The sequence below is a fragment of the Penicillium angulare genome, assembly GCF_028827245.1.
Source record: "Penicillium angulare strain IBT 27051 chromosome Unknown utg000004l_segment0_segment0, whole genome shotgun sequence".
Classification (NCBI taxonomy): Eukaryota; Fungi; Ascomycota; class Eurotiomycetes; order Eurotiales; family Aspergillaceae; genus Penicillium; species Penicillium angulare.
In genome coordinates, this window is record NW_026623163.1 from 1,743,705 (window position 1) to 1,765,464 (window position 21,760).

The 21,760-nt window shown below is 46.9% G+C and overlaps 8 protein-coding genes across 8 annotated transcripts; 6 read left to right on the forward strand and 2 right to left on the reverse strand.

The window, feature by feature from the left end:
- Positions 1-703: 703 nt before the first annotated feature.
- N7478_004588 (putative FAD monooxygenase) lies at positions 704-2,663 on the forward strand (the record flags this gene model as incomplete). The annotated part of the gene is made up of 2 exons (XM_056920802.1): positions 704-1,348; positions 1,413-2,663. The coding sequence occupies 2 exons, from the start codon at positions 704-706 to the stop codon at positions 2,661-2,663; spliced, it is 1,896 nt and encodes a 631-aa protein (XP_056778839.1).
- A 325-nt stretch (positions 2,664-2,988) lies between these two features.
- On the forward strand, positions 2,989-5,202 carry N7478_004589 (uncharacterized protein; the record flags this gene model as incomplete). Its single annotated transcript, XM_056920803.1, has 9 exons — positions 2,989-3,023; positions 3,183-3,297; positions 3,402-3,467; positions 3,613-3,735; positions 3,793-3,928; positions 4,374-4,537; positions 4,665-4,702; positions 4,795-4,950; positions 5,133-5,202. 9 exons carry the CDS (start codon positions 2,989-2,991, stop codon positions 5,200-5,202), a joined length of 903 nt encoding a protein of 300 aa, XP_056778840.1.
- Positions 5,203-7,776: 2,574 nt separating this feature from the next.
- On the forward strand, positions 7,777-8,034 carry N7478_004590 (uncharacterized protein; the record flags this gene model as incomplete). Its single annotated transcript, XM_056920804.1, has 1 exon — positions 7,777-8,034. One exon carries the CDS (start codon positions 7,777-7,779, stop codon positions 8,032-8,034), a length of 258 nt encoding a protein of 85 aa, XP_056778841.1.
- Positions 8,035-10,879: 2,845 nt separating this feature from the next.
- On the forward strand, positions 10,880-11,346 carry N7478_004591 (DASH complex subunit DAD1; the record flags this gene model as incomplete). Its single annotated transcript, XM_056920805.1, has 3 exons — positions 10,880-10,978; positions 11,041-11,103; positions 11,170-11,346. 3 exons carry the CDS (start codon positions 10,880-10,882, stop codon positions 11,344-11,346), a joined length of 339 nt encoding a protein of 112 aa, XP_056778842.1.
- Positions 11,347-11,971: 625 nt separating this feature from the next.
- N7478_004592 (Rho4-like protein) lies at positions 11,972-12,940 on the reverse strand (the record flags this gene model as incomplete). The annotated part of the gene is made up of 3 exons (XM_056920806.1): positions 11,972-12,331; positions 12,389-12,592; positions 12,656-12,940. The coding sequence occupies 3 exons, from the start codon at positions 12,938-12,940 to the stop codon at positions 11,972-11,974; spliced, it is 849 nt and encodes a 282-aa protein (XP_056778843.1).
- Positions 12,941-14,752: 1,812 nt separating this feature from the next.
- On the forward strand, positions 14,753-16,823 carry N7478_004593 (phosphatase PAP2 family protein; the record flags this gene model as incomplete). Its single annotated transcript, XM_056920807.1, has 6 exons — positions 14,753-14,919; positions 14,959-15,014; positions 15,106-15,322; positions 15,393-16,163; positions 16,226-16,695; positions 16,753-16,823. 6 exons carry the CDS (start codon positions 14,753-14,755, stop codon positions 16,821-16,823), a joined length of 1,752 nt encoding a protein of 583 aa, XP_056778844.1.
- A 663-nt stretch (positions 16,824-17,486) lies between these two features.
- Positions 17,487-18,906, forward strand: N7478_004594 (SUMO protease ULP1; the record flags this gene model as incomplete). The annotated part of the gene is made up of 2 exons (XM_056920808.1): positions 17,487-17,616; positions 17,678-18,906. The coding sequence occupies 2 exons, from the start codon at positions 17,487-17,489 to the stop codon at positions 18,904-18,906; spliced, it is 1,359 nt and encodes a 452-aa protein (XP_056778845.1).
- A 728-nt stretch (positions 18,907-19,634) lies between these two features.
- N7478_004595 (glycoside hydrolase family 16 protein) lies at positions 19,635-21,128 on the reverse strand (the record flags this gene model as incomplete). The annotated part of the gene is made up of 1 exon (XM_056920809.1): positions 19,635-21,128. The coding sequence occupies one exon, from the start codon at positions 21,126-21,128 to the stop codon at positions 19,635-19,637; it is 1,494 nt and encodes a 497-aa protein (XP_056778846.1).
- Between the last annotated feature and the right edge of the window lie 632 nt (positions 21,129-21,760).

Genomic DNA, 21,760 nt, shown 5'->3' on the forward strand with positions numbered 1-21,760 from the left:
GACTGTGGATAAAGCGGCAGGGAAAAGAAAAAATGAGTTGCAGCCAAACATGAAACAAGTGATGAGTGGAAGTCTGGATCCAAGGTCTGTACACCAATCAGAGAGACGGGAAGATGCAGAATTGATGCTGTTCGCAATCATGAAATCCCGGTTTGGCCTGCCGAGGACCGGTCCACGTGACCTCCTCTCCACTTGCCGAAGATTGATTCCGAGGTGTGGAGAATTCACTAAGGCGAACTCGACGCTCGCTCCAGTTCGCTTTCACTCGTCCATGACGCTGAAGCCCTGCAGCTCGGTCTTGTCAGCGGCAAATCGCAGCCTTTCTCTCCCCCCCACATCCTTCCTCCCACTCTTCTGCTACCCTTTCACATAACCCGGATTTCCCGAGTCATGATTGGCTCTCACTCGTTTTCCCCACCCGCATTTACCACTGCTTAGCATTCTACAAACCGATTCTCAATGCCGTTGCTACGATGTAGCTTCTTCGACCCGCTTACCCCGGCTTACCCTCTTTACGATTATTTATAAAGCCATGGCCCTCGATCCTTTTTCTCAGATCCTTGCAATGCAGGTTGAAAACTTTAAGCAACATTTTATATTGTTTTTCTGTTGAAATAACCTTCATTTTGGGATCGCCACTTGCTCTTACAGCCATTGCACATACACACTTCCCCACTCTCCGCCTATAATTATCCCTGGCACCATGGTGCAGGAAACATACGACATTGTGATCGTGGGCGCAGGCCCAGTCGGTCTGCTTCTGTCCCTGTGCATGTCACGATGGGGATACAAGGTCAAGCACATCGATAACCGCCCTGTACCGACCGCCACCGGTCGCGCCGACGGTATTCAACCGCGCTCCACTGAGATCCTGCGCAACTTGGGTCTGAAGCGCTCGATTATGGCCTATGAACCGGCCAAGGTTTATGATGTCGCTTTCTGGGACCCCAAGGGCGATGGTTCAGGTATTGGTCGTACTGGCAGCTGGCCTAGCTGCCCTCGCTTCATCGATACTCGCTATCCTTTCACCACCCTGGTTCACCAGGGCAAGATCGAGCGAGTTTTCCTGGATGAGATCGAAAAGGCCGGTGCTCATGTGGAGCGACCTTGGACCATTGTTGGATTCAAGAACGACGGCGCCAACGCTGACTACCCCGTCGAGGTCAGCCTGAAGTCTATTGATACCAACGTCATTGAGAAAGTGCGCTCCAAGTACCTCTTCAGTGGTGAGGGTGCTCGCAGCTTCGTCCGTGAGCAGCTCGGTATCAAGATTCACCACAAGGACCCCATCGCCTACGTCTGGGGTGTCATGGATGGTGTTGTTCGCACAAATTTCCCCGATATCGAGGTAAGATTTAGACCTATATTCTTAAATTTTGATATTCGAGTATGCTTTCTAACTATAAACTTAGACAAAATGTACTATTCACTCTGATGCTGGCTCAATCATGGTTATTCCCCGCGAGGATAACATGGTCCGCCTGTATGTTCAGATCGCCTCGTCTACCGATGCTGACTGGAACCCCCGCAAGACTGCCACCGCCGAGGAGGTCCAGCAGACCGCCAAGAACATCCTGAAGCCTTACTGGATTGAGTGGGACCGTGTTGAGTGGTACTCTGTGTACCCTATTGGTCAAGGTATTGCTGAGAAGTACACTTTGGATGAGCGAGTCTTCATGGGTGGTGACGCCTGCCACACCCACAGCCCCAAGGCTGGCCAGGGTATGAACACTGCATTCCACGATGCCTTGAACATGGCCTGGAAGATCCACGCCGTTGAGAGTGGATTCGCGGACCGTTCCATTCTGAGCACCTACGAGACCGAGCGCAAGGACATTGCTGAGACACTCCTGAACTTCGATTCCAAATACGCTGCTTTGTTCTCCAAGCGCCGTCCCAATGCCAGTGAAGTCTCCGCCAGTAAGGCTGTCAATTCCGACGAGGAGGAGGACGAGTTTGTCAAGACCTTCAAGTCCTCTTGCGAGTTCACCAGCGGATACGGAGTTGCCTACAAGCCCAACGTCTTCAACTGGGATGCTAGCCACCCCGCCAAGTCCGCTCTGTTCAACATTCCCAATGTCAAATTGACCCCTGGTCGTGCCTTCACTCCCACTACTGTGACCCGTCTGGCAGACTCCAACTTCGTCGAGCTGGAGCAAGAGGTTCCCGCCAACGGAGCTTTCCGTATCTTCATTTTCGCTGGTAACCAAAGCAAGACCAAGAAGGCTATCGCCGATCTTGCCGCCAACCTCGAAAAGGAACGCTCATTCCTCTCCGTCTACCGCCGCTCTGACATCGCCGATGTCTCTTTCTTCGAGCGTCACAACCCTCACTCCAAGCTGTTCACCCTCTCAGTTATCTACGCTGGCAGCAAGAACGAGCTCGATATGGACTCTGTTCCCCAGGTCCTGCGGGACTACCACCATCACCTTTACGCTGATGATATTCCCGACGTCCGTGTCCCTGAGGCTAAGTTCTCTGCCCACGAGAAGCTCGGCTTTGACGCCGAGAAGGGTGGTATTGTCGTCACCCGCCCCGACAGCCACGTTGCCTGTACCATCCAATTGGTGGAGGGTTCTGGCACAGCCGACGCTCTCAACGAGTACTTCAACTCCTTCTCCAGCAAGGCACTGGGTCAGGATTCTCAACAGAGCCGTCTGTAAGCTCGCATATCTGTATAAATTTTGGATGTATATAGCTTGTTTCTATTGGTCCTTTTGAGCGACCGCTTAAGCATAATTGGCGTTGCCTTTTTGTCTATGATTGATATGAATAGAATTTCTTCATTATTATTTTCTCTTACTCTGTCTTGATTGTAAATTCACCTGCCTTAGATCTTTAAATCACACCTCCATTCGTCGTGGTCATGTGCCAAGCCTTCCCATCTATTTTCCGTCTCCACCCCGCATCACCACGAATCTCTCACTTAACTCATTCCCTACGCGCACCCATAACCAACAATTCCATATAATTTTCTGATCCTTGAAAATGCTCACACTTACACTTAAAGCTGAGTTGGAGGGGTAAGTGCTCCATTTTGTCATTCAGCAAGCTTTCAAAGCTACTACTCTCCGAAAATCTCTCCCCGCACCCATGCAGAAAAAAAAGAATCTATTGCATGACGGGCAATTATGTTTGAAACCCCACGAACTTGAACCTGACACTTCTTTATTTTAATATAGTGTGACTGCCCTTCGGCCAATTGATACAGAGGAGAATCCCTACTACTTCACGTTCAAGGTGCAATGCAGTTCTTGCCGCGAAACGCACCCGAACTGGGTTAGCTTCAACCGATTCGTAAGTTGCAGTTCTTATACCCATGCTCTCCAATACTTTCCAATACTTTTCATGTGCTGTATATCTATTATATGAATAGAATATTCTTACTAAGTCGGATCTAGGAGCAAAATGAGATCCCTGGTAGCCGAGGTGAGGCCAACTTCGTGTGGAAGTGCCGACTGTGCACGGTATGTCATCCTCTACCTTTGCCCTTTATCAATTCTATCCAAGTCCAGCCTCTCCATGTCGGTTATTATTCATTTACGCCTTGATTCTTTATACTACCCAATGTATCTGTTATACCTTTGTTGCTAATACTAATGGGATCATCAGAAAACCCACTCCGCCTCCATCATCACTGCCCCTAAGGAGTACGATGCGCAAGCAAAGAAGGCCGAGCAAAAGATTATCGAGATGGATTGTCGTGGACTCGAGTTCATTGATTTCAAGGCTGATGTGAGTACTGCCTTTCTTGTCCCTTTGCATCTATTATTTTACTCATGCCGCATACAGGGTGAATGGGAAGCTAAGGGCACTGAGTCGTCCACCCCTTTCACAGCCATTGATCTTCTAGAGGATGAGTGGTATGACTATGATGAGAAGTCGAGCGAGGAAGTTAGTATCAAGGAAATTACCTGGAAAATTAGTCGTGCGTGAGTTATAGGTTTCTGCGTTGAAGTTAACTAGGAATGGTGAGGAAAGTGTTGCTTGTGTGGTGCATTTTAGTGGAGATTGTGGTTTGGGATGATCTATGAATTCTTGTTTTTTTTTTCCAAATTGCTTCTTTGGTTCTTTTGACTGTATTACTATCATACTAGTAGCTTGGGATGGTTGGAGTAGGTGGGAGTGGAAGGGATTGATGCAGTATAGGAGAAAGATGACCATGGTAGCGACGCCATCTTCAGAATGCCTGAGAAAATACCATGCTCACATCCAAAATCCGTAAATATCAAAGACATAGATCATGAATTATAAGCAAAAGATTATCATCTTCAACATCTTGTCAAGGATAAGATTTAATTGTGAGCGATAGACCATAGAAGCGGTGAGGAAATAAAGGCTTTGATTGGCTCCACCCCGTGAATCCCGTCCAGCTCACATTTTCGCGGTGCACGACTCCAAAGACTCCCGTCCACGACCATCACGACTATCGCAGGAAAGAAGCTCTCACGTCCATTTCTTTCCCATCTACCTTCCTCATCCAATCGTCTGGCCGTTCGACCCGAGCAAATTCCGCCAAAACACCACCACAATGAGTGTATGTTCCCAAAAACCAGCTTCAACTCCCTCTCTCGCCGAACATCAAGCTTCGGAGAGGACGCCCATTCCTTAGATGAAAGAGGTCATATCGATTGCAGAACAATTACTGACATTCTACCTTTTAGTTCCAACCCGTTAACCCCCGCCCATACCTCCAGGCTAGGTACGCAACCCCAACCCCATTGAATCGTCAAAGCAGTCGCGCCATCGGACCCGACGAAAAAGATAAGATCATCGCTAACATATTATGGATAGAGTCGGCACTGAGATGATCATCCGCTTGAAATGGGGCCAGACTGAGTACAAGGGTACCCTTGAGAGCATCGATTCCTACATGAACGTTCTGCTGCGGGATACAGAGGAGTACATCGATGGAAAGCAAACTGGATCTCTGGGATTGGTTCTGATCCGGTACGTTACCCTACCCAACCTTCCCCTTACTCCTCGTCTCGTCTCGTCAGATACTCAATGCAATCCGCACCGTATCAAGGTACAATTACTGATTATTCTTTCCATGTGCAGGTGTAACAACATTCTTTGGATGGGCTCAGCAGACAGTGTGGAAATGACAGACCTGGAACTAAAATAATAAGAGACGATTTCGATGAAACGGGGGTGACGGACATAGTTGCGCTAGACCTCTTCGCACAAAGCGGTGGTTAAACTCGCTTTCTTCTCTTCTGGAGCTACTGAGCTGCCAATACATATTGCCTTGCCTGCGACCTGGATGGTACGGTACATATCCAGGTCCTTGGATAGGCGGAGAAGATTGCGAAGCTTGCAGCCTGTCTGCGTAAGAGCTGCAGACTGGATGGAGCTTTTAGACCTCGCTGCTTAGTTGGGGATGGATACGACGAGAGTCCACTTGTTCTAAGTAGCGACTTGGTCTCGAGGTGGATTTGTTTTATTTTTTTTTGCTTGCTATTTCGATTTCGATTCACGAGGCGTTTTGATGGTTCTTCCCGTGCGATCTTGTTGCATGCCTACTGGCCAAAATCAATTCAACTACGATATTTCCGACATGTGATCTTTTTTCCCCCTATTTTAGCTCCAGCTGTGGATGATAAGTTGGAGATGGCGATTGGGCGTTGCGGAGCTCTGTAGACCGCTTCTGAGGGATATCGTCAGATATGACGAATGCGGATGTATGTAAATAGCCCTCCTTAGTGGTGATCATTTTGTGTGGAGTTGTGATAAGTGTAAGTAGCTTGGGGTGGCGGTTTTAGCCCCATTTCTTGTGCATTTGTGCAGGCGACGGGGAGGGGTGGAGTGGAGGGATGTACATGATGTACTGTATATCCTCCCTGTCATCCATGGATACAGATGGGTACATACACCTGGGCATACTGTACTGTACTGCAGTGTAGCCTGAGTATGGTGTAAAGAATGAGAGATAGCATGAACTACTACATATCATGTATGTGGCGAGAAGGACCAAGACGAGATACGATTCACGGCTGCAAGGGGCACGGATTTTGAATCCCTGCATCTATGTACTATGCACCGGGAAGGCAGGCATCTTGATCCTTCTAGCGGGTAGCGAGGATCATGGAAAGTAAGCGGGATTCAATCCAACGGTTTACAAGAAAGCCTCAAGAATTGAATGGAAGCCGAAACGAGACGTCTGACCTCTGGTGGGCGGTGCACAAGCACCGGGGACGAGGATACATTGTGCTCCGTATGTACATGATGATCGTGAGGGGCAATCCTTTGAACCAGCTACGCAGAGTTGATACCTACTTAAATGGGTATTTGGTTTCTAGCAATGTGAATGGGTCAAGCAGCCATCAAGGAGATAGCTTCATCATTATTCGCCTCCCGTCGCATCTTCGATCCACTGATATACGGTACGCTTAAACCATGTATCACTGATTTCCTTATATAGAAACATCCAGCTGATCACCCGTGGAGCTGAAGATACCCGGAGCACGAACACCTCCGCAACACGGTCGCATGTTTACGAAGATGGATTAGTACATGGACTGTAGAGAGCCAAGGAGAGGTGCCCGTGCGCCCGACGTCATGAGGGAAGGCAACCTTTCATGCAGAAGAAGAAAATAACGCGGGGAGTCAATACTGTAGTCCACCTCAATACTCCGACGTCTGTGAAGAGGGCTTGGGCTTGAGCGTGGGCTTGGGCTTGTCAGTACCGAACAGAGTAATTGGCGTCAAGCCCACAAAGCCATTCAACCACACAAAAAAAGCCCAGCAAGAACTCGGCACCAATCCTAGCACGCTCCCAATTCTCCTCACAGGCCGCGCAAGTGTACCCCTCCAGACCCACGAAGATCTAATGAACTCTTGAGGGAACTTTCTTACGCTCCGCTCAACGTCACTGGCCAGACTACAAACGCCACAGCGTTGCCGAGTGCTGATCCTACGCCCGTTTCACCCCGGCACCCACCCTTTTCCCCATCACCTGGCATTCTGTACGGAAGAAATTTAAATTAGGAGTTACAAACTTACAATGGGGTTTTTTGGTAGCAGAAACCCAAAAAATTGAAAATTAAGTTCAATATGGAATTTCTTCAAATACGTAAAAGGGGGGAAGAAGAGAGGGGAAATCATAGACAGATTAAACATGATACATCCGACTGAGCTATCTACTGTAAGTAGTACCAACTACCTACATATATAGGTACAAGAGGTACACCATGATAAATGCTACACAATACAACACTAGGAGCCCCCCTGTTGGCCCCTAAAAAAAAACACAGCACAACAAACCCTGAACCAAAGAAGAAAGATTCTCGCTCGAGTCCCCTGATCTTCGGGCTCCACCCACTTACTAGTAACAACGTTCCAGACTGGTCAATGTGCCCTTTGGCTTTGAAATTACACTTCGGATCAAGTCTCCAGTCAATTTTTGGGTTGATTTAAATTATCGGTTTTTATTTTATTTTTATTTTAAAATTAGGTAGTTCGAATTTCTCTCTTTTATGGGTTTAATTCACGAGTTACTTAAATTGCCTGCCCCCCTCCTCTCCGCGACTCCCCTAATCCTAACGAATTCTATATTTATATTCTCTCGTTTTGGACTTTGCCCCTCTAGTACATGGGCGCTTACTGTGACAATATCTGTCTCATTCATTTTCCTTTGACTATATAGTCATACAGCCCTCCCACCTACTGTATTAGGTTACCGCCTCTCCGCAAATTGAACATTGAACCCATATACAAAACTATAAGCCACGCTCGCTTTAAGTCTTTGTTTGTGTTTACATCGTCATCGCAACAATGCGGGATACACCGTCCAAGTTCATTGAGATCCTCGATCCCAAGGACTCGCCTTTACGTTCTGACTCTGATCTCGATGTCCGCCTCGAAGACGTCCTCGCCGATCACGAAGCCACTATCGGTGGCCGTACGCGCTCCTCTACACAATCCTCCAAGTCGATGGAGAAAGAACAATTATCCCGGACTAGTTCTGCTTCCCCGACTCAACGCTGGAAACGCTTCAGCAATATGCTGGCACAACCACGACGGAACTCATAATACCCCCACCGTCTACGTGACCTACCTATATCATACTACCCCATCACTTCAACTCTCTACAACTGGAACTCTCTACTATCCTCTTATGCACAAACACTCTGAGCATATGTATCTGGGTATACGACCGAAACGATGACGGAACTTCACGAAAGCCATACAATTCAGTCCAATTGGCTATACGAATCAAAAGAATTTCCTACCTACCTACGAAGGAACCACGCGGGAATAGACTGCGAATAGAATGCAGCGGCATCTCCACCCGACACTCGTATCATGGACGGGGCTTATGTTGGACATGCTGTGGATCCTGAAGGATTAAATGAGAAGGAGGGGTTGTTTGGCCTTTGACCGGACTTTGATTCTGCTGGTTGTGTTGGCAAGGGCACAGCGATCGTAATGGAAGAAGACGCTTGCCCCGCTTTCTATGATAACGATTTGATGAGCCTTTTATTTTCAATTCTCTTCTCTTATTTTTCTTTCCTTTCCCTTTCTCTTGTGTCTCATTCTTCTACGGATCTCGGGATGAACTGGACTGAACTGGAATGGATGGATGGATTCTTCATTCTTGTCTCTTTTTATTATTATTGCTGTTTCCATGGAATCAACACCCAAAAGTGTATATAGATGGGCAAGAGATCCAAAACATACGGATACGATCATGATGACCCCTTGATACCTATTTTGCATATTTATTCAAACATACCATTGATTGCTCATCCACCAATGTAGCACTCAATTTCGATTATGATACCCAACCAAATGCGAATGCGACCAATTCAAACATTTCAATCACCATTCCCAAAAGTAAAGACCGAAAACCAAAACCAAAAATGAACTAGCACCGCACGGGAAACATAAAACTCAACCCAATACCCTCTTCTCTATACCTGGACATTCTACACTGTACCTGAACAGATCTGAAACTGAGCCAAAAAAACACCGCCTGGTCTGGATTGGATCTCGAATTTCGTGATCCGTGGCACCGGTCGCCCTCAATTTCCAGGTACCAGTGGACCCCTAGACCCTGGGTCTGTCGGCTCGGCTGTAGGTGAGACAATGTATGACACTCGGCGAACAGGTACGGTGGCTAGACTGGGCTTTTCCAATGTCTCTGTTCTCTATGTTTTAGGAGGTGGGGTGTGGGAATCTTAGCGTCTTTAGTGTGTGAACTAGTGAGTTCTGGAATTCTGGCGAAGAGGGGGCAAATAAAATGACGATGGCTGCTGTGGGATTTGGGGCTTCTTGTTTTGGTTGCTTTCCATGGTTAAGGTCGGGTATTGTCAGTGGTCGGAAATTGGACTGACCCACTTGAGTACTTATGTACATTTGTTCTGTGGTGGTAAATTATTATGATTAGGATTGCCAGTGAGATTTGGATTCAGATTAAGGTTGCGTTGGTGTTGTAAAACGAAAATTGTAGTTTTTTGATAAGAGTCATTGGAGGCAGAATACATTGTAATTTGTTCAATCACGCTGGACATCTGCATCAATTGGTCGAACTATACATGAAATGGAAGAAGCAGTTCGCTGGGACTACCATTTTGCTTTTCAAGCCCCTCCTTGAGAAGCTGTACTGACTTTTTAAATAATGGAAGGACAAACTACATACTTGCACAGTATAGGATTCACGAAATCATCAATGTTGGTATTCCAATCCCTGGCTATGTATCAAGTGCACTGGGGTGTGGGATAGAGATTGGATCGGATGCACTTCGCCATATTCTATATGATAATATTAATCAGTCGTTTTCAGTTGCCAGCCTTCTACAACAATACTCAAACATGAAGACTCGGAGTAGACACTCTCCGTGTTTCCTGGGCGTGAGGGACCTTCATATCACTTCAGATAGTTACTCGAATTACACAAGAGTTGTTTAATCGAGGTCCACGAGTTTCATGTTGTAAATACGAATATAAGAGCGGCTTTGAAGTGCCATAAATTACATGAGCCCTCGGAATGTACCTCGACAGACACAATGATCCTAAGATGTCAAGGTACGTACCTCCGCCAGTGGTTGCTTTGAAAATACACACGTGCGTGAATATGAATAATAATAATGGATTTAGCCTACTATATAACCCACGGGCACATTGAAAAGTCCACCTGGATCATGGAGATAGGTATACTCGACATTGAAGTTGAAGATTACTAGCGGAATTCGCCAATCAAACGAAATAAACATAAGCGGCTTTTTATATTCCGAAAATAAATTATGTCTTATTCCAATTGATATTATCTTGGTACCATCCTTTTACATTCAGTGGGCATTTAGAACCAAACCACCCTGTAAGCAGTCAAAGATTCAAACCAATCAATCACAGCAAACTTTATGTAACAAAAATTAGTACAATGAAAGAATCATCATTAATTTCTATCTCAAAAAAAGGATAAAATAAAATAAAATGCAAAATGCAAATGCAAATCAAAGTTCTGACTAAACCTGAAGCCTAACGTGTGTCCCGCAGAACAAGCCCGATTGCCAATCGGAAGCTGTTATCAATACAGCCCCACCAATAACAACTTCAAACGTTCTCCCCATCACCAATCTGCAATCTGCACTGTTTCGTTCCTGCCTCACAGCGGCAGCAGTACACACTCAACAGTTTCACCATCCCCCAGTTCCTGAGCAACCGATCATCGTTTCAGTTCCATTGGCGACCTCGGTCCGACATCCCAAGCACGAACCACTCGCGTTTCCCGGAATCCCGACAGACAGCACCCAGCAACTGCTGTCTCGTTGAACAAAGCACGATAACTGAGCGGCAGTCGCGTCTGGAACTAGATGCGAATTGGAAAACAAACAGTGTTAGAGGGATAAGAAAGACACTAGATACCTCTTACGAAATGGCTTGGCCTTCTTCTACGTCTGGCTCTGGTGGGCGTGCTGCGACACCGACTGTCTTTGAGCAGCAGCGGGAGGAATTGGTTCGTGAGATTGCGGTGGTGAGTTATTGAGATATATGGATATTGTCTGGTGTGGGTGATTGATTGGTTGAGTTACCTAGGGTATGGAGCAAGTGCTTCAGAATATGAATCGGTTGAATCGGAATTTGGAGAGCATTATTACGGTGCGTATCATGCTATTGAGTTGGGTTACAAGTTTCATGGCCAGTATTGTTGACGATACTACATAGGTCGGGAACGAATTTGGATCTGTCGAGGCGCTGTGGTCCCAGTTTGAGAACTTTATGGGCCACAATCAGGAGACCGAAGATAACAGTCAAGGAAAGCGGAAGGTTAGCGGGGAGAGCGAAGGACAGGACCAGCCTATTAAGAAAGAGGAGGATGATGATGAGTCTATGCTACGATAAAAGCTCTAGCTTGATATTTGATATTGGATCTACCGGGGTCGGCGTCTGTGTTTATTGGATTGTGTTCTAGATACCATTTGCCTCATTTATACAATTTCCCACATTTACGATTTACAATTCCCGTCTTGAACATGAAAAGTGAAAATGTATTGTTTCAGTAACAGATAGAAGAGGTCGCTTGCCAACAGAACATATCAGAAAACGTCATTTGAGAACACCAGTCCCATGCATGCCAAAAAGAAAGAAATTGGCAAAGACCCAGATCATGAGAGCCATGAAGCAAAAACCATAAGGGCCATGAGTGAAAACACATAGGGAGGCAAGCCGAGAAGAAGAAAAGACACACAAAAAAAAGAACAATTGTCAAATCCAGAAAGCCGCCTCCAGCACAAGAAAAAGAGAAGAAAAACAATGTGTCGCCAAAGAGAGCGCGCAGCGTCTCCAGACTCGAAGAAATTTTTGTAGTTCATGTCCAGCTCTGTCCAGCTTGCGCTAACATATCACATACACAGGGAACAGGCAAGCTAGCCGACAAAAGCAACCAGGCTGTGATCGGGCCGTAGGAGAGAATCGAACGATAAAGAATAGATAATCAAGAAGAAGAAAGGAAGGCAAAGGAACCTTTTTACAGGATCTTGCAGGATCGTTTCTTGATCTTCTTGCCAGGTCTCCCGCTACTGGAAGGCTTGGCACTGGTGCGGTTATTTGATTGTTTTTGAGTCTTCCAGCCTTCATCTTCGGTTGTCACGACTGTGTCGACTGCTTGAGCGAAAACATCATCCACGCCGTGCATCTCCTTACTGCTGCACTCGACATAGCTAGCTCCCATCCGGTAGGCGACAGCTTGTCCCTGCTCTGGGGTAATGGGCGTTAAGCCTTGTGTCTTGAGGAGCTCAATGCATGTGCGCTTGTTGCGGAGATCTGACTTCAGGCCAACCAGGATGATAGGGGTTGTGGGGCAAAAATGCAGAACCTCGGGATACCACTGCAATTTTTTTGTTAGTGGGAGTAATGATTAGATAAACACGATCTCTTGGCTTACCTTATCCATGACATTTTCCAAAGATGCTGGACAATCGATAGCAAAGCACACAAACAAAAGATCCGTCTCTGGGTAGGACAGCGGGCGCAAACGATCATATTCTTCCTGCCCAGCTGTATCCCAAAGGGCCAGCTCAACTGTCTTCCCGGATGATCGGTGAATAGTCTGAGTAATGTAGTTTTCAAACACTGTGGGGACGTATTTCTGCAAAGCGGGATCAGTATACTAACCCTTGGTTTCGATCGCGGGGGGCGGGATTTAGCCTACCTCAGGAAAGTAGCCTTGCGAATAGCTAATCAACAAGCAAGTTTTTCCACAGCCGCCATCTCCGACCACAACGAATTTTTTTGAATAGGATGGCGGCTGAGTGATGTTGGTTGCTTCAGACATGCGTCCACTGGAAAAGCTGGTATTGGTGCTGGCTGTACCGTTGCTCACTCGAACACTGTGGCTGCGAGTTCGGCTGTGGCGTGGTGAGTGGGATGGAGGAGGTGTGGCAACAGAACGACGTCGCGAAGCAGCATAGTACTGGTCGTCATACATCTGGCTCATGGTCGGTGGAATGGAAGCCCCCTTGTTGTAATGCGGGTCGTTAAAGTAATGGAACGGCTATCTGCCGAGAGGATCAGGGCTGGGATATAGTCTTCGGAAAAGTTGTATGGAAAGAGACGGGTCTCTAAGAGATCGAGGTTAAGATGAGAAGAAGGTTAAAAAGTAAAGAGGAGAAGAAGATTGGGATCTTTTACTTGCAGATCTAGGGATCGACTGCGATAAAGATAGTTGAGGGTCTCGCCCAAGATGAGACCCATGTTTACATTTTGCGTTGTTATGGCAACGCCCGCGCTTCAATGACGCCAGAGGCACGATCCTCCTTGGTTTAACTGTCAGTCTCGCCTTGATTGCTGTGATCTCTGCGATCAGGTTCCTTTTTCCGATTCCCACGTCTCCGCTTCAAGCCCCTCAGCAGCCCCTCTTCCCCACCGTTCAGCTCAACAGAACAGGATGTGGTTGTTTCCCCTCGGGCCTGCCGGTCATCATGTGATCTACTCTCTATGTATAGCTGAGCGTCTGGGCGGCTGAGCACCACTATTGAGGAATTAGTCGGGTAGGAATGCCGAGACGAGAATCATGATTACAATTTACGCTGCGAGATAGATGAAAATGACATAACTTCGTTATAGAGTAAACTGACAGGGGAGCTGGAGGTCTGATTGGAGAGACACCTGGTTATTGGCGCTTCCTGTTGCCAGACTTATGCAGGTCAAGGCACACCGGACTTTTCGTGCATCGATTGTGATGCGCGTCACGTCCCACACTATTAAGTGGCTAATATTAATGGTTGTTCCAAGCATGTGTTTGGTGCATCGGAAATTGTGGTCCATTTTGCAAATCGTTTCCGAATCGCCGGAAGATTATTGACAGGCGATAGCACTCGAAAAGTAAAATGTTATCCACTCCTGAGGCAAGACCCCACTTGGTGATGCCGTGCACTCAATTGAGATATGACATGTAAAATTTATTTGTTGAGGTGGAAATGTAGGTAGGTTCCCTGTTTTAGTATGAGAAGTTGAATAGACACATGTAACATTGATGACCTGACATTGACTGACATTATAACGGTCACTAGGTTGGTATAAGAGGACGTCAATTAAATTGTGACAATGGTCAGCCAATCGATGAAAAAAGACGGGAATTGTAGTTACAGCCTTGCACGATACAAACTAAGACTATGCCCAACTGAGACTGGGGAATTGTATTGATAATGGTGGCTGTGCAGCCCTATCGAAGTTTTGGAGTTGGATTTTTCAATGACCTCTAGGATTGAAATGGAAATATTACATTTTTGCCAGAATAGAGTGGAATCATAGCAACGAGATTTCATTGTTATTCTTGCTGTATACGTTGCTAGGTGCCCAGGTGCGGCTCAAGCAAGATTGTGCGGATAGAAAACCTGGAATGGAGGATGTTCTAGGCTCGATCAACTAATCTAATCTATGCAATCTCACGAGATTGATTCAGATCTTGTATGATTCCCAAGGTAATTGCGTATAAAATGATGAGGTAAGGCCATCCAATCGAAGCTAATCTATCCATCTTGATTTTGTATACTCAAATTCTATGTACACCTGGGCATCCCAGGCATCTCCACGCTTACCCCCGCTATGTTTTTTAATCAGCTGTTAATCCAAAATTTATTTATTCTCACCTAATCTCAATCTTTATTTCCCTATTGATCCTTTTGATCATCGATTGTTGGCATCTATACATCTAAATGTTCGAGTCCATGTTTGATTTTATGTGGGTGACTAAGCCCACACACATGGCATCAGGGGCCGCTGAGAGCCGCGGTGACAAGTGAACTTTATGGCCCCGGAGCAATTCCAACCTCCTGGCGCATCCTACCCTACGGCGAAATCACCCAACCTCATCGATATTCTTCCTTCAGTGCAAATCCAACTTTCATCCGCTCCTTATGTCATTGCGCTGAGCCTCGAAGCTTCAGACCGAGCGGCAGGTACCTACCTGTCCATGTATGGGGTCCAATCGCATCAGGACTGATAACAACACAGAATGGGAAAGATCGCAAAAGACCAGCCTGATGCAGGCCTGAAGAGTCTTAATCATTGTATGCGACCTTGCATCTCTTAATTGTTGATGTTATCCCATGGGACTGTATCATCCACGGTTGCTAACCCCTCTGTTTGCGATCTGATTAGATTCAAACCGACTACCACTTTGGCGGTACTGGCCACGACAAAAGCTTCTGCCTTTGATTCGATATGAGACTCCCTATCTTGCTTGGGTGCAGGAGAAAGTCCGTACCCCGGCGCTAGATTCCTACTTTGCATTCACTGCCAACCTCGGCACCCACACGTTCTTCATGGTCTTTCTGCCATTTCTTTTCTGGTGTGGCCACAACAGCTTAGGTCGCGGGTATGATTTGATTCCGGTATAGAGAGAACATGCGCGATGCGGATAAGACTAACGAGATCTTGTTTCTTAGTATGGTTCACATTCTGGCAGCTGGTGTCTTCTTCAGCGGCTTCATCAAGGACTTGCTATGTCTGCCTCGGCCCCTTTCCCCTCCTCTGCAACGTATCACCATGTCCGGTTCCGCTGCCCTGGAATATGGCTTCCCATCGACGCATTCAACAAATGCCGTTTCTGTTGCTGTTTATGCGATCGCTCTTCTCAATTCTCCCGACTCGATCGTTAGCCCGCAGACCAACCTAGCCCTTCAGGTGGTCATCTACCTCTATGTTACATCGATCGTCTTGGGCCGGCTATATTGCGGTATGCATGGAATGCTAGACTGCTTTGTTGGTTGTACACTGGGTGCATTGATCGGGTACGCACAATACAGCTTAGGCCCGGCATTTGACGACTATATCCTGTCTGCGTCATGGGTCGGAATTCTTGCTATTCCTCTCGTCATTCTCATATTGGTTCGCATCCACCCAGAGCCTGCGGATGATTGTCCATGTTTCGATGATAGTGTCGCCTTTGCTGGTGTGACACTCGGCATTGACGTGGGGTCGTGGTACTTCACACTTTCTAGCCTCGCTTGGTCCGAACCACTTCCTGGGACTATTCCCTACCGTTACGAAAGCCTTGGGTTGATGAAGACTATCATTCGTCTGATTGTGGGTGTTTTGTGCATATTTGCATGGCGAGAGGTCACAAAGCCCACCCTTCTTCGTATCCTGCCGCCCGTCTTCCGCAGTCTAGAGAAGCTTGGTCTTCTCCTACCTCGAAGGTTTTTCAAAACTGCCTCGTAAGTTAACGTTCTGCATTTCATCTTCTCTTTTGTATATTGATCATTAACGCTGTGGACAGGCAATATACAACAGTTCCCTCCAACTTGAAGGACCACGATGTTCTTCCTAACTTTTCTGAAATTCCTTCTATAATCACCACTATCAGACATCCGCGACGACGGGCTGTTTCCATTGGTCCCCAATCCGAAGCAGATGCATATGAAACACTTGCATACCGCGAGAAACGTCGGCGCGAGAGTCAATCTGGAAGTTCCCGCGATTCCCCTGCCGACGGAGAGACCAAACCCAATGGGGCTCCCATTTTATTGCGAAAGCCCACCACGCTAGACCAATACGAAAACATGATGGGAACCGGGAGTCCGAACTCAGCCATGGTCGACGTCGATGCCAACATTCCAAGATCATCGCCTCTCCCGCCTCCCGAATATGAAACATCTCGATCGGATGAGAAAGACGTGTTCTCTCAGATTAAAAAGCCCCGTGTAAGATACGATGTAGAAGTTGTGACCAAGTTGGTTGTATATGCAGGTATGTTTTGCAGCTAGTATTTCACATGGGCATCGAACTGATCTATGCGTTCTTTAGGGATTCCGTGGGTCGTCATAAACGTGGCACCCCCGGTATTCGAATTTATTGGGCTTGGAGTCCCTTCTTAACCATGTTGTAACATTGTGACATGCACGGGCCCGGTGTCCAAATGCTCTGCAACTATACCCTTTGTCATAGCTTGGGCCTAGTTCAATCCAAGGGGCTGGGCTGGGGAAAACCCGTCTTTCAAAGGGACATAGGTCGGATTGCGCATGTACATATTGCGATTTGTATCCTTAAAGTTCTTTAGCGATACCTTCTTTCAATGGGTAAAGCCACCTAAAGTTCTCTGACTTGTTACGGCCGCCTATAGAATATATCTTATGACTACATTACTACTTATGAAGATTTTCCCCTCTCTTTGTTCTATATTATGGAGCTTCTCCCATTTAGTGATTAAAGCTTCTTTATCTTCAGTCTTCCATAGTTCGTCCTGCAGATCACCCAATGTGGTTAGAGGCGGGTCCCTTAGTCAGCCACGCAGGTCATGAAAGCTGCCCCGGCGGGAAGGAAACAGCAACGCGATCATCCCAAGTCGCAAGTCTCTCCAGGTTGACTGTGGTCGCTCGCCGACAATGGGAATTTCTTCCGTCGCTATCTGCAGCCACTTTCGCCTCAGCCCGACTCTCTCCCCATTGGTTTATCCCGCGGTTCCCTCATAAACCGGCAGCTTTCTCTGCCGACCTGCTCCCAGCCATCTCTTTCACATCAGTGAAATCCAAAGCGCCGCAATGGGTCTTTGGGATCGGGTCCAGGAATTGCTCCAGGGCAATCGCCCAAAGGTGAAAGAGACATTCTCTCTCCCAGATAAGGATTTTGAAGCCAACAAGGGTAATGAAATAGTTGAGGAAGAACACCAAGGTATGCACTACGGCTTCAAAGACAATCGCCTCTTTACGTGCTCACGACAAGGTTCTTATAGATGAGCGCTACTTGTCAACGATACCGGGAGCCTTCCCTACATCTCGTCCATCCTCTCCGCAAATCGTGCCCAGTGAACGCGTGGAGCGCCATGATGTTCCAACGCAGGAGTTCAACAACCGCAGGGATACCACTGTCCTCCCAATACCTAGCCTTCACACAGACCTCGCCCCTCATCTTCATCCCTTAGTATCGCGAAGTCAAACGCCAGCGTTTGTTCAAACGACCCCTTCCACGCCCGTGAGACCACCAAGTCAGAGGACTTACCAGGAATTCAAAGATTTTGACGACCCGTGGGCTGAGCGATACAAAATATATGAAAGGTTTCCATTTGGTCGACCTGTTTCGGCAGTACAATTGGTATCTCCTCAGTCGAAGCCTCTTCCGGCCGATCGTATAGATTCCATCTACCGAAAAGAATGGGAACGACAGCAGAAGGCCAAATTGGCTCTAGAAGGCGAACAAGGACGACCAGTAAGGATCAGACCACAGGGCAAATGCGTTCGCCTGTTGTCATCGGATTGGTCGAACAGAGTTTCGAAAGCTATGTATTCCTCTGGTGCGGTGGCCCAGTCTCCCAACGGAGACGCATTATATCAAAAGGACGTTATCACTTGCATCAAGCCATTTGCTTGGCTGAACGACGAGATAATCAATGCATATCTTGAGGTTGTCGTCCGATATCTTGAAAAATCCACTGAAAAGGGCAAGGGACCTCGGTATCACGCTTTTAGCAGCTTCTTTTACTCCACTCTTCGGCAAAAAGGTTATGATGGCGTGCGGCGGTGGGCAAAACGAGCCAAGATTGGTGGTGAAAGGTTGCTAGAGGTTGATATGGTCTTTGTTCCCGTACATGAGTCCGCACATTGGACATTAATGGTTGTTCGGCCCGCCGATCGAACAATCGAGTACTTCGACTCATTGTCCGATCACGGGATCTCATCTAAAGTGAATACGATCAAAAAGTGGCTATCTGGGGAGCTGGGAGCCAACTTTGTGGATGATGAATGGTCAGTCCTTTCATCGGTCTCATCTCAACAGAACAACGGCAGCGACTGCGGTGTGTTCTTGTTGACAAACGCAAAAGCGATTGCATTGAATATCGAGCCAACTGCCTTTGGGGCTAATGATACAACCTTGCTGCGTCAAAAGATTGTCGCTGAAATCATGAATGGCGGCCTTCATGGAGATTTCAGCCCAATTGATTCAACGGGTACTATCTTGCTTTGATCGCATCTTCAACCCTATTTTCATCTTATGTCCTCCTTCCTCCCCCCCTCCCTTTGTAACCGATCATCGACCGAGGGACTCGGCCATTGAACATGCAATTTTCAATGTACAAACCATTGCCTTACACAAGGTGAAGGTCACATTTCTCTCTCCTACTCAACACATACATACGACACACATACCTCTACATCTCTATCATCATTGTGGCAACAGTCTATGAACTGTTGACCTGGCGTTTAAAGGCTTTTAATTTCGATCATTACGGTGTGCATGGCGAACAAAGAAGGGAGGGATTCTTTGATTCTCGTGGGTTTGCTTCGGTTCAAATTCCATTTATTGTTCTCCTTCTTTCCTCTCTGATTTGATGTTTGAACGAATACAAATGATACCCCATTGTTGACAAGACATGAAAAACATGCCCCCGCGGGCCATTTCTTTTTCGTATAATCATGACTTCTTTTGAGACTTCTTTCCTACCTTTCAGTGTCCACAATGGGCCTCCTTTTTCTTCAGATTTAGAATCGAATACAAGTTCCAAGGTTACAATACCAAGAACATATTTTCATTTACACACAGCTACTTCAAATTGGAGTGATATACACTATTCCAGTCTTCGAATTGCAGTCCGAATATCCTATGCCATTTCCATTTTAATAATACAATCCGCCAATTTTAACGGCAACAAAAAGATACATCCAGGAGGGATCTACCTACTATAAACACCCATCTCAATTCACAGAGCCAAAGTGCAGTTCATCAATATTGCACATACGCTGGCATTTGGGCCCAGTACCCCCGCCTCCCGTCCCATGCTTTTGTTTCTCTTTTTTCTTCTTTTCCCTGCACTTCTTACCCTTCTTCCCCTTCTTGCACTTATGGTGCTTCTTCTTCTTTTTCCAAGCCCCAGTCAAAATCTCCGTCTCAGGCTCGAACCGTTCCACATCTTCAAAAACATCTTCGATTTCAATTTCAGTTGTGTTAGGACGGGGACGGTGAGGCCGTTGATGTCCTCCGTGGCTTTGCTCTGGTGGGATCCTGCCCAGCTCATTTCCATCGGAAGATCGATTATATGCTAATTCGATGTATTCAACGGCAAGATAGATACTGTCTCCTATCTTCATATCGCCAGTCCAGACACCACCATCACTCCAAAGATTGATCACGAGCCTGCTTTGAAGATTCGGCACACGGTATGACTTGTCTTCTTGCAATTGATTGTTCACGTACCAACGCGAGCGATCGGAGTGCCAGTCCAAGCGGTGCGTTGACCATCCAGTCCATGGAACCGGTAAATCCGCGACTGTAGCCGCGCCTGGGATCATTCGGTCAGTGAGAGGATCGTAATCTGGTTGATTGGCGTATCGGACTCGGTGAGAGGGATCGCTTGTCAAAATCTCGATATCCGATTCGCAGTTCTTAGCGTGGTAGGTGAAGATACCTACACAAGCTCCCGATGGAGGTCTTGTAGCATCTGCCAGTAGAGAAGTGGAGTTAACAAAGCCTGGTCCATCATCAAGTGCTGCGAGGGCATGTTGATTTGGATCCAGCGAGGGCCATTCTTGAGGATGAGGCGGCTGCAAGACTACCATGCTGGCAGGCAAAATTCGCATATGTACCCTGAGAGAACAGCGAAAGATATTTTGGACGCGCGTCTCGATCTCGGCTGTAGATGTGAAATTGTGGTGACGAGTTGTTCGCAAGATGAGGTATGTTGCTTTTGGATCTTTGCGATCTTTTGCACGGGCGAAGAAGACATTTCGTTTGGAATTGACCATCCTTACTGGGGCGAGGGGTGTGGGTGGCCGATGCCATCCCTGGCTAATCCAGTCTTTGTCGAATGCTGTTTTGAATAAATAGAGAGATCCTGGGAATGAATCTTCCTCGTATTCATTATCATCATCTTCGTCGTCGTCATCGTCGTCCTCATCTATGTCTTCGTCCTCATCTATGTCTTCGTCCTCATCCCATTCGTCCCATTCGTCGTCCTGTTTTTGCGGGCGGTCCGCATCGCTTTTCTTCAGGGGAATAGCACGAAAGTCCCAGAGCTTATAGTGCTGAAAGTATCCTGGATCAGCGCCGGATACGGTGAAGCAGTCGCAGTCTCGGGGGTCTTTCTTGGTGACGGGAAGTTTTGATGTCTTCTCGGGAACAGTGGATTGTGACGAGGCAAGAGAAGTGATATAAAAAACTGCGAAGCTTAATATGCCCAATATCCGCTTCATGTTGGCAGATTGCACGAAATCATAGCATATGAGACGTCTTTTTAAAGAGTGAAATTCTCAGTTTCCTCTCTTGTCTCCGATTCAAGCTTTCACTTTGCGTGCACGGGGGAAGTCACGACACCCGCTCTAGGGCTTCGCGACTTCCTACCTTGCACATGCCAAACCACGAGTTCAAGCATCAACTTTAACCTAAATTTCTACTTCAAGCCAACTTGGGATGCAATAACAAGCTCTTTCAGAGTTTCCTATGATTCGAAATCTATACATTTAGTGATGTACCAGTTGAGTGAACCAACTGATAATTACAACCTTGACCTAGCGCTCTCAATCCCGCTTTGAACTAATGGCTTCATGGAAGAAAATGCATATCTCGCAATCCGCCATTTCCCATCCTCTTTCCTAACCACAAAAAATTCTTGGTTCTCTGCGGCTTCAGATTCTTGCGTCGCAAGCATCGTTTTGGTCCCTTTAGCTGTGGTCCTAGCAAACGCCCACTCCGAGGACAGAATGACAATTTCTTGGATCTGAAAAGAAACAAGAAGGTGCGATGTCGAAAAGATTCGATCATATGAGACCTGAAGGGCTTTGGTGCCTACACTTGCTGAGAAATGCGGCGGCATGATGACGCCGTC